The 20275-nt window shown below is 42.0% G+C and overlaps 2 protein-coding genes across 4 annotated transcripts in view; one reads left to right on the plus strand and one right to left on the minus strand.

The window, feature by feature from the left end:
• Positions 1-13592, plus strand: part of supt20 (SPT20 homolog, SAGA complex component) — a 31550-nt gene extending 17958 nt beyond the window's left edge. Inside the window, exons 19-24 of one of the 3 annotated variants that reach the window (XM_084074818.1) lie at positions 876-970; positions 1634-1689; positions 2590-2688; positions 4071-4155; positions 5829-5917; positions 11515-13592. In XM_084074818.1, the coding sequence (XP_083930944.1) occupies positions 876-970; positions 1634-1689; positions 2590-2688; positions 4071-4155; positions 5829-5917; positions 11515-11670 (580 nt within the window). In that variant the 3' untranslated portion in view covers positions 11671-13592. The remainder of the gene's footprint in view (positions 1-875; positions 971-1633; positions 1690-2589; positions 2689-4070; positions 4156-5828; positions 5918-11514) is intronic. The other 2 variants (XM_084074819.1, XM_084074820.1) reach the window with 2 other exon arrangements.
• Positions 13593-13748: 156 nt separating this feature from the next.
• exosc8 (exosome component 8) lies at positions 13749-19871 on the minus strand. Its single transcript, XM_084074825.1, has 11 exons — positions 19819-19871; positions 18855-18891; positions 18441-18504; positions 18205-18278; positions 18056-18101; positions 17461-17566; positions 17089-17134; positions 16690-16786; positions 16453-16573; positions 14624-14730; positions 13749-13994 (listed from the first exon to the last, which is right to left on the minus strand). The coding sequence occupies exons 1-11, from the start codon at positions 19833-19835 to the stop codon at positions 13873-13875; spliced, it is 837 nt and encodes a 278-aa protein (XP_083930951.1). The 5' UTR covers positions 19836-19871; the 3' UTR covers positions 13749-13872.
• Positions 19872-20275: the final 404 nt, after the last annotated feature.

The following is a 20275-nucleotide window of genomic DNA, read 5'->3' on the forward strand; positions in this document are numbered from 1 at the left end:
AGATAACAGGCAAACATCGAAATAACAATTCTTTAATTAAGTGATGCAGATGTTTTTAGCAATAATTTAACTCTTGAGAGCGTAAAATGAAACCAAATGGACCCGTAAGGGTCCATTTGGTTTCATTTTACGCTCTCAAGAGTTAAAGATCTATAAGGGTCCATTTGGTTTCATTTTACACTCCCAAGAGTTAAAGATCTATAAGGGTCCATTTGGTTACCAACTCTCCATCATTTAGCTGAGGACCACCTGGAACCCCCTCAAGGATCACTGGTGGTCCCCGGACCACTGGTTGAGAACCACTGCTATATAGAGTCTGGAACTACAACCTCCCGAAATCCGAAGACAGGAAGCTGTCATCTGTTCGTTATTTCCGTTCACGGATATATTATCTTAAAATATCTTTACATTAAAATGTTTTATTTCCATTTCTGCTAAGTGGCAAGCTATGTATGCTTAGATGATTTTGGCAACTTCTATAAACACTATTAAACACTTTTTTTTGTCTACCGCAATGTAACGGAAATATTGATTTATATTATACAGTTAACGAATACCTTTTCTGACAACTTGTTGTTGCTTTCCAGAATATCTGGAATGCAGCATTCCTTTTTTGAGCGGTACTTCTGTATTAGGCAATCGCTGTAATGACGATAGAGCTACACGAGTTGTTGCCAAGAAGACTAGTAAAATAATTGTTGTATGACCTCACCTCTGGTCTCCAGCCAGCAGTGTTTCTCACTGTGTGTGTGTGTGTGTGTGTGTGTGTGTGTGTGTGTGTGTGTGTGTGTGTGTGTGTGTGTGTGTGTGTGTGTGTGTGTGTGTGTGTGTGTGTGTGTGTGTGTGTGTGTGTGTGTGTGCGTGTGTGTGCGTAGCAGTTCTCAGACACTGATGACTGGCTCTAACCCGATGCTGGGAATCCTTCCATCTGGGGGTCTGATGCCCACCATGCAGTCCACAGCACAAACTGGTAAGACACACTCACACAGCTAGGCTTAATTAAATCTCTCTAGCAGTGGTTCTCAAACATTTTCATTTCAACATTTTTGGCCGTGGAACCCCATCTGAAAAGAGTTTGTGCCGGGAACCCCCAGAAGAGAAGATTTGTGTTAGAAATGTCTAAAATATTCAAAATGTCCCTTTTACATTTTTTTATTTTTCAAACATTTTCAAAAATAGCAGATGTACAAGCTTGTAGATGGTGGTTAATAGTGATGCGCGGGTTGACCCGTAACCCGCGGGACCCGCGGGTCAACCCGCGGCGCGGGTGGGTCAAGTCAGAATTTCGGAGGCAATTATGCGGGCTGCGGGAGAGCGGGTCAGCCGCTCTCACACGCAAAAAAAAAAAAAAAAATCACATGCTCTTGTTTTGTCTTTATTCCTAATTCCTAACCATGATTTTACAGAATAAAAAAAAAATCGCGGGTCGCGGGGCGGGTTGAGCCATAGATTTATATATGGGTTCGCGGGGCGGGTTGAGGCGGGTTGGGTTCCGTCGCGGGGCGGGGCGGGGCGGGGCGGGGCATCACTAGTGGTTAAGTATTATTTGGTATTAACCAAATAATATGTGGTAAAGTATTTGGTTAAGTATGACTTGGTTCTGTTTCAATAATGCATTTTTTTTATGAAACAGGGAGTCCGTTTGGCCTGAACAGCGGTGCTGGGCTGAGACCACTCAACCTGCTACAGGTATGATGCCCTTGTCACACTTAGCTTGGTGTTAATCTAGCATAGATTGTCCTGCTCCCGTACCCGTGTACCCCTCATGTGTAATAGCTGTAATGGCTGTGTTCTTATTGTTATTAATGCATGGATTAAAGTTCTCATTCGCCACGAGCAGCCAGAGATGACTTGATGATGAGTGCTTGATAGAGTGATCAGACATTTTAGAGCCCTGATTAGTAGAACCACAGAGTACAAAACAACAGAGAAAATAGCAGATTGGCTACTTTTGGTGAAGAGATTTGGTGTGAAGGGGAAAAATAGCAGACCTAGTATAGAGCCCTGCGTGCCCCCCCTGTCAACTAAGTATATAGGGTGTATGTGTTTAAACATTACACACATCCAATATGACACTGTATTACACGGATGAGCAATGCAAAGTGTCTGTTTCTACTCTGTGGTAGTAGTCAGACTGCCAAGAATGCAAGCCAGCTGTGTGCCCTGTGTTTGTGGAGCCTAATTTATGTTCCTTAGTACGACGCTGTTGCTCAACATAAAAAAAGAGCAGATCTACAAGCTAACAACGCATCGCATCGCGATGCGTTGTTAGCTTGTAGATCTGTTCTTTTTTTGTAGCTGTCACAATCGTGCGATGGAATACAAATTCAAGTTTTAAAACTGTTCCTTCTTCCCCTGCTTCCTCTCATCCTTGTGGGTTACGTGTGCACCCCCTCCTCTCTTCCTCTTCTTCTCCTCCACCTGTCGTTTATCCCCTCGCTCCTTCCCGGATCTCCCGTGTGTGTGTGTGTGTGTGTGTGTGTGTGTGTGTGTGTGTGTGTGTGTGTGTGTGTGTGTGTGTGTGTGTGTGTGTGTGTGTGTGTGTGTGTGTGTGTGTGTGTGTGTGTGTGTGTGTGGGGCATACTGCAGATCCCCACTGGTCCTCTGATCTTCAATTCTCAGCTCTCTCAGTTCTCCCCTCAACAGAGTCAGTCGGCCACCAACAGTCCTCAACAGCAGGGGGAGACGGTGAGACACATTTTGCATAGCTTTTCTTGCCGCGAAATGCCGGAAGTGTGCGACCGATGGCCGCCAAACGCGAAGCGACGTGCATAACAACACGTTTGACATCATCAGGCGTACATGCTTTTCGTGGGAGGGTGTTTTTGTAAAGATCCTTCATTTGCCAAGTTAGTCAAGCCCACGCCTCACCACTAGTATGGAAAGTATGGTACACAAAAAAGTCTCCTGACGAGGATCATATAGAGCACAGTCCTGACGTCACTCGTTCATCCCCTGGGTCGTAGAAGTAATTTCTCTATGGAGAATAACATTGGGTCATCTTAGAAATCGTCTCATATAAGAATTGTGGTCCAAAAATAAACAAACTGTCTCTGTGATATTGTCAGGGAGGTGGCTCTGTATCATTTATGATAGTCAGTCACTCATATTTGATATTATTTTTATTATTATTATTTGAGTCTGTTTCTGGCAAAAATGTAACGGCGCAAGTAACATCAGCGTTTTCTCGCCGTCAGTTGATGCTTCATATCCATAAGAGTCAAACCACCACTAATGGCTGCTCTTTGCTCCAAAGCCTTGCCGAGCCATGTGGCCCATAGGGCTAGTTTCTGTAGCGTGAGGCAGCTAGATGTACAAGTAAACCCCCTGGACATGACTCTGCTGTGTCGTAGGGACTTGCCCCCAATCCAACCATTGATGCTGAGTGCCAAGCAGGGAGGCATTTTTATAGTCTTTGGTATAGTGTTGATTTTGACTGCAATTTGTGATTCAGTTTTAGTCATAGTCTCTTTAGTCATATTTTTGTCATCTGAAATGTTTTACTGTTAGTCTAGTTTTAGTCTAGTTTTAGACTAAATCTACAGTTGATTTTGTCGACTAAAATGTATTTTGGCGGCCCTTGATGGCGTCATAATGGCTGATTTTACACTTGGTTGCATGCTGAAAATAGCCGATCTACAAGCTCACAATGCGTCGCAGCACGACACGTTGTGTGCTTGTAGATCTGCTATTTTCAGAGCGCAACACCCGAGTGCAACCAAGCATGAAATTACTTGTCTTTTAGTTCTACTGGATCTCTTCTCCACTAATCCCTCACTAATATACTAATATACTATTATAGTTTTAGTCGACGAAATCAACACTGCTTCGGTATGACCCGGCCGGGGATCGAACCACCGACCTCCCAATCTCAAGGCCACTGAGCTACTCCCAGTTGTTATACAAACGCAAAGGTCAAATTTCACGTATGTGCAAATATACAGACAGTGACAAAACAAACACCCCAAGGAGTGGGCACAGATCATTATTATCATTTATTTTGAGTAAACAGGCTTGTGATGATGACGTCTGCTTTGATTCCCTGTTTAACCTTTTGACCTGTGTTCCAGGGCGACCTGGGCTCCGATCAAGGTCTCGGAAGTCAACAACAGACGGTCATCAACCTTGGAGGTTTCATGTCTCCGCAGACCGCAGGTATCTCTCTCTAGCACACGCACACACACCTGCACACACGAACACGCGCACACACACACACACACACACACACACACACACACACACACACACACACACACACACACACACACACACACACACACACACACACACACACACACACACACACACACACACACACACACACACACACACACACACAGCCTTTAACACATCCCTGACACGTTAGTGTTTCTCTAACATAGCACTAATAAAAGTTATGTGTTATTATTACTGGTACAGGAGGCATCATGTTGTCTGTAACAAACATCATCATTTTTTACTGAAGTCATCCATTGTTCCATCTCACTGTGACCGTTAATAACCTCCGTCAGGAGAAGAAGAAGAGAGTTTCCCACCTCTCTCTTCTTCATCTGTTCCTCTCCGTTCTCTCGTTTTTCTTTTTTGTGTTTGTTCCACCCCACCCCCACCCGTCTCTCCCTTTTACCTCCTCTGCTGCTGTGTGCGTCTTCTATCCATCCCTTCAACTCGTTTACTCCACCTTTTCCTGTTACCCCGTCCATCCGCCCCCCGTCTACCCCCCCGTCTCTCTCACCTTTGACCTTCTACTCCTCGCTCCGCCTCCTCTGTCCTCTTATTCGCCGTGTCTTCCACTCGTCCCTACCAAGGTTATTATATTTAACTAAAACTAAACTAAATAACAAGAACTAGCTGTGAAAAAACAACGAAAACATTTTAGCTAACTTAAAGCGGCACTATGTAACTTTTTTTTAATGAATAAAATGTGATTTTGTCCAATCTGTATGGTAGAGCATCTTAATACAATATAACTTATACAGTTGGGGTGGTTGTAATTTGTCTCCCTGCTCTTCTATTGAGACATTTTAGATCGTGTCAAAGGTCATGTCTCACCTAGACACAGGATCTGACAATCTGAATTTTGACCTGATGGTCAAGATTCAATTCATCTCCCGAGCAAGCAGGCAGGCTCTATTAACTCAATGGTAAAAAATATCAGCACTTGCGACAGGAAACCTGGGTTCAAATCCTGGGTAGAAGAGGAAAGTTACATAGTGCAGCTATAAGTTAAATAAAAATAAAGACGAGGCTAAAACGATAACTAACTGAAACTGGATTGTGTGTTTACAAAACTGTCTAAAGCTAACTAAATTCATGAAAAAAAATATTTTTATCCCTCCAATTTATTTAGTTGGGTATGAAAGGTATCAATTTTCTAGCTTTGAATATGATATAAATATTTTTAATGGTATGACATTTCGTTGTGGTTTTGTATCACACAATATGTTTCTCAGCAAATCCAGTTTAAAGAAATTTAAATTGAAAACAAAGAAAGTCTAAACCGAAATAAAACAAAATAAAATGCCACAACTATAATAACCTTGGCTTCTTTCTACGTTCTGCTGAAACCCTCCCTCCTGTGTACATACGACCCCCCCCCCCCCCCCCCCCACACACACACACACACACACACACACACACACACACACACACACACTGCTTGTCTCTCCATGCACTTTCCATCCATGCCTCACTACCTCTCTTCTTCCTGCCCTCACCTCGTCCTCTTCCCTCTGGGACTCCCTCCCTCCCTCCCTCACTCCCAACCTCCCTCCCTCCCTCGTTTCCTTCCCTACCTCCTTCCCTTCCCCTCCTTCCTTCCTCCCCACTAGTGCTGTCCCAGTTGGGCTGTGGGCTCGACGGCTCTGGGCCCCCCCAGCCCTCGTCAAGGCTTCAGCAGCAGCAGCAGCCACAGATTCAAGTAATACAGCAACTTTAACATCTATATATATATAGTATATAAATTATATACATATATATACATATATATATTTATATATATTATTTACATATCTCTATAGACGGTTTCAAACTGTCAACAATAACAATAGTGAATGTTCCAAAACCATGTTCTTCATAACTTCTGGTTCTGGTTCCTGGGCTTTTTCCCAGGATGGAAAGGGGGGGGACAGATGTGCTCGTTTTTGGTTCACTCATGCATATCGTTGCTGTCGGGTGGGAACCTCATACTGTAACTGTACTACTATATATACTATATATCCTGTATTACTTCTCAGGATTCAAATAAAAAAAAGGCAAATCTACAAGCTCAGATAGATGGCTTGTAGATATTTTTTAGATTTTCTTTGTGTAGTTTGAAGAAGTACGGGATTCATTTACAAAACTAAAACAAAAAGTTAAGACATGGAGGTTTCTGCACGACAGCCACAATGTATGCATGGTTTTACGACATAAACCCGACTTCTGACTTTTTAAATCACTTAAGAACAAGGCAGGAGACGCAGACAGCGTCTCAAGAGGTGAACAAGAGCAAGCTGCTAGGTGAGCGAGTTCCTACGCCGAGCAGCGCGTCTACAAGCGCGCCGTCCAACTTGGCAAAGCGCGGTGACTGGTTGGCGGAACCAGGCTGTCAAGTGAACCAAAACGAGTGCCCCCTCTCTCAGCCAGTCCCAAGGTGTCTGAGCTCAAGCTGCCCCGCTGCCATTCTAGGAAAAACAACATTTCTTCCCTGGATACCAAATACATTTAAAATGCATTGCTGGTAGCTTAGGCTAGTTAGCTCTAAAGTCCAGTTGTTGTTATGGTGAGAATCAAACAATACTGGTAATATCTTTTATCTTGTGGACAATCTCTCCCTTTCCTTCCGTTACAATAAAGAGGTTGGTCGGAGCCAGATAATATTATGCTAATGAAAAGTATAGCTATAGCTAAATAAAATGCTAGCTACAAGAGGGGTCAATCCTATGTTCCCAGGCTCCTATATTAACCCATTGATACCTGGAACGCACCTGTGTCACTTTAGATGTCTTTGGCTATTCAAAAATAGCAGATATACAAGCTCATAGCGCGGCACCGAGTGCCGCGCTATGAGCTTGTAGATCTGCTATTTTTGAAAAATCTTGAATTTTTTTTTAATAGATTTTTTTTCAAAAAACTGTTAGGATTTAGATTTTTTTAAAGAATCGCCTCAGGTCTTAAAGGGTTAATTTACAATTTATATTTATAACCACGCCCAATCGCCCATCCACGTGAAATTGCGTCCCGGGGCTTCGTATCGTCTCTCAGCAACACGAGAGCCTTAGGATGAAACCGTCTATAGGAACTAATATAAGGAGTACTTCACACACATTTTCAAGCTTATCTTCATATACAGTAATTGGCCCTCACCTAATGCTCATTATAAGATGGCACAGTTTCCCCAAAAATCTGCCTACCAATGACATCGTCGACAGAATGAGTAGACAGAAATATTGCCATCTTATAATGAGCATCGGAGTGGAACAATTACATGAAGGCGGGTTGAAAATTCTATGCTGCAAAGCAGGGCTAAACGACTATTTATATTGTCGGTTTCCTTTCATTCTTGCCTTTTAATATTCAAAATCTCCATCATCATCATCATCATCATCATCATCTCCTCTTTAAGTTGGATATTTCTGTTTTAGACAATTTCACACATTCACCACCATGTTGTGTTGTTTGGTTTGACATAGTGATGACAGAGGCCAGCCACCAGTAACAGTGTTCTTACGCAACACAGAACTAAGCTTTATCGTCATGTGCCGTTCACGTAATCGGAAGCGGTTAATTAAAAAATGGTTTAAAAATGGCCACATTGTAGGCATATGACATGCAATTTACAATTTGGGCATTTGGGCAAATCCAGTGCAACTTACAATAAGCATAACGTTTTGTATAGTTTTTAGTGGGCCTGATCTCAGAGGTGTTTGAAGTTTGAAGTTGCTGACTTTACTAAAGCACGGTTGCTGAGCTGCATGCTTCTTCTTTTTTTTTTGCTGTGGTTTTTACTAAGGATGCATGATATATCGGTCATCATATCTGTATCGGCTGATTTAACTGAGATATGGTTTAATAACGGCATGTTTTCCAGGTGTATCTCGGATATCATGTGTGACCCATCTATGACAGCAGTGCAGAGTTCAGTCAAGATTTCAGCCCAATCCATTGACTCCATTGAATTACAGTATAATATTTAAGTTCTAAAAAATAAACAGAGAATACTCTCCAAAACTGTTACTTTTCAGGATTCGAATTTGGGTCCGTTTGGTTTCATTTTACACTCTCTGGAGATCAATTATTGTTAAACATCTGTATTACTTATTTACAAGAAGTCTACACAATTAGAGAATGTAGAGGAATTGTTATTTTGACAAAATCTAATCCAATGATAACAAAATATTTGTAAGTTTTGGGTCTGAGAGGCTAAATCTCATCAAATGGTGTCCGTGGCTCAAATGCAGAATAAATAATGGTCCTTGATATGAAAAAGGTTGAAAACCAATGCCCTGAGGCATGTTATAACAAAGCAGTGTTCTTTAGAAATCTGCGCCTACACTCAACATCCCAGTTACAGTATAGCAGGCGTATGCTGAACCCTACTGGTGGAAACCGGTATAGCAATATCGGTCGTTATAAGACCACATGAAAATAATTGGCTATTGGATATCAGCCCAAAATGTCTATATTGTGCATCCCTAGTGGTTACGCTGGATGATGAAAGCTGGTGTTTTTTTCCCCAACGCAAGGTGTGAAGTACCCCACGTCTCATACAAAACAATAGATTTGATAGAGTTATAACTGTCGGGCAGAAACCTTATGTCTCCATATTTTAACTTTTTGTGTTTTTTCCTAAATTAATGCCCTACTTGATCATTCCACAGTGTCAAACAAAAGTATCAAAAGTAACAGATCTACAAGCTCGAAACGCGGCGCAAAGCGACGCGTTTCGAGCTTGTAGATCTGCTACTTTTGGTATTTTTTTATTTAAATCCTGAAAAGTAACATTTTTGGACTCCACAGAGAAGATATATTTAAACAATGAATGTATCCTCCCTCATGGAAGTGTAGCTGATTTTGACCATGTTAATATATTTGTAAACATTGTGGTTTGAAGTGTGTGGTGCGTCACTGGTGCTGGTTGACCGTTTTCCTGCCTCACCCCCCCCCCCCCCCGCCCCATCTCCCCACTCCCCTCCTGCTCTCTCCCTTCCTACTGCAGCCCATAGACTTTGTGCACAACTGTAGTTTCCCCAAGGTGTCTTTTTATTGTGTTTCTGGTTTAAATCTGCTGCCTTGCTTGTAGTCAATATGCCATCTTATTGATGACGATGGTATGTCCTGCTAAAACAAACAAGCAAGCAAACAAAAACACAGCGTGATCAACCACGCTGCACACATTCTAAATGCATTAACCCATTAAGACCTGGAACTGTGTCATTTTTAGATTTGAGCTAAAAAGCATTATTTTACGCTTTGGGCTATTCAAAAATAGCAGATATACAAGCTCATAGCGCGGCACCAAGTGCCGCGCTATGAGCTTGTAGATCTGCTATTTTTGAAAAATCGTGAAAATGTGTGCAAATCTTTGAATATATATATTTTTAAAGCGAAGATTTTTAACTAAAATCTTTGCTTCTGGGGGTCCCTGGAACAAAATATTTTGATGGGGGTCCGCGGCCAAATATATATAATTTTGGGGGTCCTTGACATGAAAAAGATTGAGCACTACTGATATAGAAACATACGTTTTTCAGAATACTGTTGAGATTTAGGAGACATGTAGAATCTGCTTCAGGTCTCAATGGGTTAAAACACACTCTTCCTTTTGGCTCTGGGAAAAGTGACTGCATGTTGCTTTGACTTGATACTCATTATGACATTGGATTTTGCAACTTAAAAACCATCATCTGCTGTTTCGCCATATTGTTGTTGATTGCAGCATAAGGCAAGAAACCGGATACTAGGTATGAGCTTCACTGTATTGAGACCAGGAGTTGGCAGACTACAGTTAATGCACAGAGCCCAGTAAAACCCTTGTCTTCCTCTTCAAACTGTCCTACCAGGCTTCAGCTCGGCTTCACTAACTCATAACCAACCCTTCACAGACTGTATTTATAGCCACATACGTTGAGTTGAAGGTCTGGTTAAAGCTTGTCATGAACAACTGTCAGGTGTTGGAACACTGCCCCACACACACCTGCTTACAATTTACAACATTGGTACTTTAGCAAACTTACAGTACAAGTACAAGGTCGGAGTAAGCACTATGAACCTTGGTAAACCAACAACAGGGTAAGTGATAAAAGAATAAAGCTTGCTTCATAATCGCATACGTCACGCGGCGCTTGCTTGCAGATTTAAATGACTGATTTACAACGCGATGCATTGTGATGCGTTATTATTAGCTTGTAAATCACTTATTGTCAGCGAGGGACACTTGCTGACAATAATTAGTCGTTAAAGGGTGCTAAAGAGAACAAGTGTGTGCTACGAAGAATCTTAGCATCTATCGATGACATGTTGCTTGTTTGTACTGCACTGCAAAAACACAAGGGTGTTGATTCTCATGTGCCACTTAACAGCAATGTTACTTAACACTGGAAATGGTTCAGAGAAACGCAGGCTTAGCTCACATTGTTCATGGTTTAATTAACGTTCTCAGTCGCCACGACTTGATTTCAGTCAATTGGATTCCATAGAAGCCAGTATGTCTTCTATGGGCGCATGCTGCGCAGCGAAAAACTAGTAATACTTTGAGAAGCATCTTCCGTAAAACCCTAATGGTCTCGGATCATTTTCATAAAAGCAAAGGTTAAAGCCCCAATCTGTGATTTCTTCACCTGGTTGGCAGTATGTAGAACAGCAGGAACAATATTTACTAAATCCTCCTATAATTTGACAAACCTCTGTCATGATGTCATGGTGGTGTCATGGTGGTGAGGCCAAAACTGCTCTGCCCCGTTCTCCCGGTTCTCCTGTGTGCAAATTCGGATCAATTGCTCCAGCCATTGACCATTACCATGTGCACCTAACAGCGAAGCCCGTTTTTGCCAGACCCAAGGGGTCGGGCTTACATGAGGCTTTGTATCTGTTTTCTCCATACATGGTATGTCACTTTGTCTCCCGGCCGCAGCCAAAAAAGTCTGTCCCCCTTTCGTCATAGTAGGGACATAGAAGGGACACACGTCATGCGAAGCCCGGCCATTCAGATTTCAACCACTAGGGGTCTGGCAGTACCAGGTCTCCTGGTTCTAGTTTGATTTCACCAAATCTCAGCTGTTTTTGGGTAAAAGAATGTCGCCATGGTTACGGGTTACCAGATCATGTGCGCATATCCCCCCACGGATGCGTCGACCGGGTATGGACTAGTCATCATAATTTTACATATTATTGTGTTAATTGTTTAGGAGACAGCGCTAGTGTGGGGGGGGGGGGTTAATCGCACATTAGGACTTGGCCATTACAACATTTTTCAGTCGTGAGATTAGATTTTGCTTTAATCCATGTCTTCTTCTTCTCCTGTTATCTGTTTATCAGTTGCAATTCTTGCAGCACCAAATGCAGCAGCAGCAAATGGCTATGGGGGGGGCGGCGGCTCCTCAGCTGGCGGGGGCGGCGGCGCGGCACCATACCGCCAACCAACCAAGAAGTAAGAGGAAGAGGAGCGTGCCGCAGCCACTACCCAAAACGTGACGAAGAACAACAACAACAACAACGCAATCACACACACACACAAAAACCTATTCTACCCCGACCACACACAAACGTCATCATCAGGATATGAATGAACCATGCTGTGCTACTCGTCTTTGTCTCCGTGGAGACCAGACGACAACAAAAACCAATAACATTCTCTGTCTGTCCTTTTTTTGTAGCCGAGAATTAATAATTGTCATGATTTTCTATGTGCAAACCTGTCAGGGTTTTTATTTGGAGAACCAACCGATAACCACCTGGACCACAGCGGAGGGATGGGGACAGTTTCTTTTTAAGAACACGGGGGAACCTGAACTTTAAAGGAACATTTATTCGTATTTTTTAACGGAAATTGGACTTCATATAAAAGGGTTCTTATACAGTATTGGTGGTGGGATCCATAACACATTGACCTTCTGTGAGAAACGTCCCTCTGCAGAAAACCCACCGCATCAACCAAGAGGACCGAACGACAGCGCAGATTCCCTAGAAGAACCTCGTCGTGGTGGTTTTGAACCCTAATCCCTCCTGCGCTCGCAGCGTTGACTGACCCTCAGGTAGAAAAAAACTCTCCCTGAGCATCGATCGTAGCTCTGCTCGTTCACATCCCCAACTCCACCAACGAAAAAGAGCTACACAGCAAAGATCCGGAGTGTTAAGATAAGTTTTTTTAATCCGTCGCACGAGGGAGTCAGTTGCCCAAAAAGAACTTGATCTGCGAGGTTACGACGCATCGCGACGCGTAAACTAGAGTTGCCAACCCTGTCCCTTTTGAAATAAGGAATCGTCCCTTATTTGGAAGCTAAAAGACGTGTTCCTTATTGAACTGATTCGGGACAAACATCTTACAAGTTGAAACAGCTCATATACATACACAGGTTGTAAACACTTAAACCCTCTAGACTTGGACCAGAGTTGTCCCTGTACTTGGGCCGCAATTGTTTTCTGTACACCAAATCTCTTTGCCAAAAATAGCAGATCTACAAGCTTGCAACGGAACCTGCTATTTTTGTCTAATGTTCCCCTCCAGAATATAGATGCTGGGTTTCAGTGATTAATATCATATCTGGAAAAACTCCACATATATACGGTGAGATTTTTTGCGTGCGTCCCTTATTTTTATTAAAAATAAGGAACGCATTTGAATTTCAGGTAGTTGGCAACCCTACTCGTAACCTTGCAGGTCCGTTTCTTTTTTTTCTTCTGGCGAGCGACACTGTTTATTGGGGAGATACACACTGGTTACTGCCGTGTACATTCTTAGCCATGCTGATAGACACACTGGTCACTGCCGGTGTACATGCTTAGCCATGCTAATTTGGATCTTCAGAGTAGTGCCTGATGGGGCTGCCGGCCGCTCTACCTCTTTATAACGTCTGTTGGAAAGTCCGCTCTAATTCAGTGGTTCTCAACCTGTGGGTTGGGACCCCCACATGATTTCTTTGTCTTGGGGGGGGTCCCAGATGACAGTAAAGGACTTTAGGACCTTTGTAATACTTAAAAAAGACCATTATTGTATCAAAAGTAATCAACAAACTATACTATAAAAACTGATCAAACATTGGCCAAATTGGCAAGTGATATTAGAGGCAAAGTTTTCCGATCTACAAGCTCAAAACGCAAGGCGTGGCGAGCTTGTAGATCGGCTATTTTCACATTTATCTGTGGAACCGAGTCAAACTAAATGTAATGCCTCTACTCCTACAATTCCAAGTGCTTGTCAGGGTGGGGGGGGGGTCCCCAGTTCAAATATAATTACTTTTTGGGGGGGGGGGTCGTGGCCTGAAAAGGTTGAGAACCACTGCTCTGACTAACAAAAACCCTGTGCAGGGCTGAATCCAGGCCCCCCCAACATGCAACACAGCGTGTCTGTTTTTTTGTACAGCATATTTTGAACATCAAGAAGAGAAGAAAAAAAAAAAGCATTTCCTTTTAATTAGTCCAGGATCTATGACTGTAATTCTTCACAAGACGTCAAGCGAATGGAGTGTGTTTGTGTAAGTGTGTGTGTGTGTGAGAGAGAAAGAGAGGGAGACATTCCCGGACACTGAGGAATAATTTTTTTAAAGACGGTCTTTTGTCAGCAATTTTATTGTTATGAAAAAGAAAAAAAACTGAAAAGGAAATATATATTGACAGTGGAAAATACAACTTTTAGATATAAAAAAAAGAAGTGTTTGTGGATTTTTTTTCATTCATTCATGCCGCTGCCTTGACGACACTCTGTGCAACTTTGTCGACGAGTTTGCGGATCTCTCTGTGGCGTGTGGTGGAGCGGCTGATGCATTCCTGCAGCTTCTCTGCAGACAGCGACGTCCCACCTGAGTGGAAGACAAGAGATTAAAGTAAAAGCCATGTCCCAACCTGCAATTTGTGGAACAACGTGGAACAGAGCTAGCCTAGTAACCCCCCCACCGGAAATCTCATTTGTACTTCATTTCAGGAGTTTACAAATGAGATTTCCGGAAGGGGAGGTTTACCAGGCTAGAACAGAGCCCCCCACATTAGCTCTCTGTTTCCTAAACAATTTCCCACAACTTTGTCAAGTTATAACACATTATTAAGCTGTTGTCACTGTTGCTACAATTGAAAATATAAAACAACAAAGTGTGAACCCATAGTCATATTCATAGCTATTTAGATATGACATTTATTTATTTTTATCACACAACCCCAGAATTTGCAAGAAGAAAGTAAAAAATTACAATAATTACAATAAACGGTAATTCTAATTTTACCTAACATTTTGTAATGGACGATTTACTTATCGGGCAAGTGGGTATGACCTTTGGGCAAGTACAACATGACCTGCACTTGCCAAGTGCCCCTGAGACCTTAGTGTCAATCCCTGTTCTGAACATGTATTCTATTGCCAATTCAAATATAAACACCCTGTAACACGGGGGTATGTGTGTCATGCCATCAGTACACATTGAAAGCATCTTTTCACCTGGCTTGTGGACGGCGCAGAGGCGATCGTCCTCGTCCATCACCACGGTGAGCTGAGCGGTCGACAACATCTCCTCGTCCACCGTGGGGTCCACAAACAGGATGGAGCTACAACGTGACATTGAATAGAGTTTCACCATAGATGGTTAGTTTATGAAGATACACCATCCCGATCGTATAGCCACTAGAGGCGAAATGGTACACAAATCCTACAAATGGTCTCCTAAGTTAGCCTGGTAAACCCTCCCTCCGGAAATCTCATTTCCATTTGATTTCAGGAGAGAGTCTGGCCTGAACCGCCTTTCTGCAATAATCGCTCTATACGCCGAACTGACGAGCCTATCAGCGTCGTCGCACATCGTTCTGTGATTGACAGCGACAGTTGGCCAATCAGGTGGCGAGTTCGAGTGAGCCCGAATGAAGCCGAGTGCAGCCTGACTGGGGCCGAAAAAAAACGAACGGCAGCCATTGTTGTTCTGCGAGTGCCGTGACTTCTTATTTTGGGTTTTAAAACGGTCTCAAACTTCTTTTTTGAGGCACGGAATTTACTATTAAGATATCGTTTGGATAGAATTTAGTTGTTTAACTTCATATATGTGGTCAATTAATCATGACAGAGCCTATTTAAAAATATAAATTTAGAGAACCGGCAGGGGCGGGGAGTGACACGCATGTATCCCAATAAGGCAACCTATTTTCGGCATGGCCGTCCCAAAAGTCCCGTTGCGTCACATAGTCTGGAGCTCGTCAACATGAACTGCTGATTGGCTGAAGGGGAAAAACGATCATTGGTTGAAGGGGTTGTCAGTCAACGGTATTACTCCCGCCCAACTCCAGCCCACAGCGATTATTGCAGAAAGGCGGTTCAGGCCAGACTCTCTCCTGAAATCAAATGGAAATGAGATTTCCGGAGGGAGGGTTTACCAGGCTACTCCTAAGTGGGCACAGACGTCTGACGGCAAATCTCGCGAACGTCCTATATTTACTGGTGCGAGAGTGTGTTGCTGGGACAGAGAAAGGTTGATTATAAAGTAGATTTTCTCCTGATTTGTCCCTCTGAGGGAAGATTTTGTGGCTTGTGACGGTCGATCGGGTCCAATATTTAGTTCAGTGACCTCTTCCATTGGAATTAAAAGAAGTAAACCGGAGATGGCAGGTCTTGCCATTTTTGTCTTGGGTTTCACTGTTACACTGTGGGGTCCACAAACAGGATGGAGATGGTGCCGGGCGGGGAGGGTGATAACTGTCACTGTACGTACTCCTACAGGCTGGGGCGGCACCTGTCAGCAGGGAGGAGTAGGGCGAAGGCCCAACGTCCTCCTGGTGGAGGCTCCTCACTGGCAGGTAGGCAGTAGGATACAACGACTGACCACACAGAAATGTGTGAAGGGAGGAAATAATTGGCATAACGACTAAATTGGGTCGAAAAAGGGGGTAAAAAATTGGCTACTCTAAAATTAAAAAATCACATCCCGTGTGAAGAGAGTGGTGCCTTTGATGAGCCCAGTATCGTATTGATGTTGTCATCAATGTTTGTTTATTGGACAGACATACATACATACATACGGACACACGGACAAAGCCAGATATATGAGTGGTTGGCACCACTCAAATATATATAAATATATTATCGTGAACAGAAATGGCAAACAGTTGACAGCTGCAGGATGTGTGGTTCCAGACTATATAGCGTTCGGAGATTGTGGAATAGTTATCTGGCTACGCGAGACTACTGGGCAGGGACAGCATCTTATAAAGAATTTTAGCGTCAAGCTATTGAGTACTGAGGATGGAACCCTTGTTGGGGTCTTTTAAAAATCATTGACTCACTCATCAAACATGCAGAAGGAGGTGCTGACAGGGTGCTTGTGAATTCGTAGACCGCTTCTTTTCTCAAAATTCACTGTGGGTGCACACGTCTCTGTGTTGATGGTGACCTCTGGAAGTTGTGCTGTGGAGGAAAGGAGGAAAATGATGCTTGAAAAAAACCCGTCTTGAAACGGATGCAGTTCACGTTAATGTGTCTGTAAGCTGTGTGTAAAGCCACGTTAATCTGCAGGGACTCACTGTTCTTCAGGGCAGCCAGCAGGGCAATGACACAAGCGTCCAGCAAGTTCCCATCATAATCCAGGCACATGAGGTCACAGTATACGACCCAGCAGAGCTGAAAAACCCACAATTTAGCATTGTTAGGAACAGTGGCTCTAAATGTGTAATATGGTACATCACAACAATTCACAACAATGAATTGGAACTGATTTAATCAATATATTTAATGTATTATATATAAAATAATAAAGCCGATCTACAAGTTCAGACTATTAGAATTTCTTCTTGTCAATTTGTTGACATAAATATATATATCTAAAATTAACAAGCTATTATCCAGAAAAACACACTTCTCGATTTGATAAATCATCGAACGATTGTGATTTAACAGGAACCATAAAGGCAGTGAGCGCATACCTTTCCTTTTTCAATGCACAGGTCTTCAGTCTGTATCACCTCTGAGCTGCAACACAAAAGAAAACAGATTGCATTACGTTTGAGTAAGACTAGTAACAGCTGAGTCAATCAAATGAGTCAAGACAAATTTGCACGAATGTAAAGACAAAACGGAAGCGAGGAGAAGGCATCACATCCGCTTCATCCTCTGACGGAAGCATTTGAAAATTGTGGGAGGCAACATTGTGGCTGGCGAGACTACTAGTGCAGTATTCATTGGAATGCCCGGCCAAGCCGGATGCACCACAGGGAATCCATCCTTCTCCTGGGCCACCAAGAAGAGACATGACATTTTAAACTATGTGTGTGTGTGTGTTTGTAAAATGGTGGTACCTTTCAATGACATCAGCCACAAACTGGCTGGCGGCCTGAGCCTGTTCTCCCGGTGGGCCTGGACGGAACCGAGAGGAACACAGTGGTGGCAGGTCCACATTGGGCACTGAATCACACATGAGACGAAGGCAGGTTTTATTTGTAAAGCACCTTTCAACAACAGGGCAATTCCATGTTCAACACACAGATCAAGCAAAGGAAAACATTATACAATGATTTTAGGATGCATAAAACAAAAGAAGTAAAACATTACATGCAATTACAGTGCAGAAAAGAAAGAAAAAAGAAAAGTAACTCAATCAAAGTCAGCGGCAAACAGAACGGTCTTTAGTTTTAGAAGAAATAAAAGTGGCAGCAGACCTTTTTTTTCTGGGGGTTTGCTCCAGATATGTGGTGCATGAAAACTAAATGCTGCTTCCCCACGTTTATGTTTGGTTTTAGGGACAGAAAGCAGACCTTTCTCAGATGATCTGAGAGATCTGGATTGGTTCATGATATTACATAACACACTCTTCAGGTGCATTAAGAAACAAAAGAGATGAACTGTCACACTATTATGTCAAATGTAAAGATTCTTGCACTGAGAACAACTTACCAATGTAGCCTTTATGAGGTGCCTCCACGGTTGGGTTTGCCAGCTCCTTTGGTTGGTGAAACAAAGGGTTACATAATTTAATTAATTTTTAATGGAACAACAGAGGCATACATGCTGTTTGTTTGTTTGTTTGTTTAGTTTTCACTCACCACTTTGATGCCACACATCACTGTGGTGTTTCCAACCTTCACCAACGCTGAGCCGTCTGCTGTGGAGATGGAGCCTGGACGACAAGCAATAATGAGTCAATTAGGGGTGCAACTGTTAATTAGATTAATCAAAATATATATATAATACACACACACACACACACACTTCTCCAAAACTCAATTTCTTTCAGCGTTAAATTGACTTGAATTTGCAGCAGAGTCGTGATGTTCCTTACCTATATTCAGCGTTGTCGTTCTAAATTCTGCCAGTTCCCTTCCATCCGGCCGACAGTTTTCTTTCTGAACGAGAAAAACACCTTGCAGGTTAATTAAGAAGACCAACGCTGTACAGCTGTTTGAGACTATAATCACCTGCACATAATGTATTGACAGAAAGTAGCTCATAACGGTGTCTACGGAGGATTTTTATGAAACAAAAGCTTTGCAGATAGAAAGAGGACAATCCAAGTTTTCCGTACAGCTGCCATGTTGGTGAGTTTAACGTCATTTAATACAATCAGATCTGACTTTTCTGTTTGGAATGAATGGATTATCAAGGGTTGGTATTACAACTCTAGATGCCAGACAACAAAAATATCATCTAAGAGTTGCTTGCGGCTAATGTTAACATGGTGAGTTGTGACACTAACCAGAAAACTTCTGTGGTACTCCAGGGGCTCAGCAGTTCTGTAAGACGTGTAGAGGACAGACACATTCAGGAGTTCATTATTACAAAGAATGAAATGAAACACTGAATAAAACGAATATACAATTAAATAATTAATACATTATGTTCACTTGTGAACATTACGTTATATTATTTGATTATATTTAAGCTGTCATTGGGTCACTGAGAAAATATTAGAAATATCCATATGAATAATCTAATATGTAACACCAACAGTGGTGTAAAGTAAGTAAGTCTATTTACTCTAGTACTGTACTTAAGTACAATTTTGAGGTATTTTTTACTTTACTGGAGAATTTCCAATTGTCGGTACTTTTACTTCTACTCCACTACATCTCAGAGGCAAATATTGCACTTTACAATTATTTGAAAACTACTAGTTACTAGTTACTTTGTAGATTTGGATTATTATTACAAAACATACATTATCCACTTCAGCCCTATATACATTTTGGCCATTTGAAAATAGAAGATCTACAAGCTCACGATGCGATGCATTGTGAGCTTGTAGATCTGCTATTTGTATACATGTTACACATTTGAAAACTTGTGAAATGATAAGTTCTACATGAGTACTTTTTCCACCACTATGTGTGTAACTAACTTTTAAACTCCTCAATAGCTTTCATGTGCAGTGAGAGAATACAACCCTGAAATGGCTCTTTTTAATTATTTCTACTTTAATTAATGACAATAATAGTAATCAGGTTGGATCATTTACATTCCTGCGTACAGTTACTTTTATACAAAGGATCATCATTCTGCACTCTCTTCAGTAAGTTCTTATGTTCTTTTTTTTAATAGGTTCCCAGCAGCAGCAGTCTATCTAGAGAAACGGACGCGTTTCTGCACGTCGGCCTCCCTCAGCGTTTCAAAACCAGTTAATTCTCTAACATTTATTGTCATGTGGATAAAGATGATCTTACTTGTATCCAGCAGCCATGATGTGTTTTGATTAACCACGTGGGTTCGGATGACGTCAGTACGGTGGCCGCAGTGTGTCAGAAACCTGTTACCCGTAGTACGACCCGAGAACGACGGTGTTATTTATTACTATGTTATTACACTGTCTGTCTGAGACCGTTACCAGTTGGTGAGTAGTTAAAGTACTTATTTTGTATTACTCTTATAATTTTATGTCATTACTTTTTTGTTTGATTTGTTTGTTTATCCAATATAACTGCTACTTTTAATGTATTTTATGTAATATTCTATTGTATTATTATTACTCTATTAAATATAACATATCCGTAATTATATAATATAATGTAATTAATACAATATAATGAAATGATATATTACACATACAATACAATATTATTATGTTTGCTTTGTCGGCTGCTCATGCTTCCCTCCACTAGAGGGCAGTACATATTCCTACAG

The sequence above is a fragment of the Gymnoscopelus microlampas genome, assembly GCF_963454915.1.
Source record: "Gymnoscopelus microlampas genome assembly, chromosome: 12".
NCBI lineage: Eukaryota > Metazoa > Chordata > Actinopteri > Myctophiformes > Myctophidae > Gymnoscopelus > Gymnoscopelus microlampas.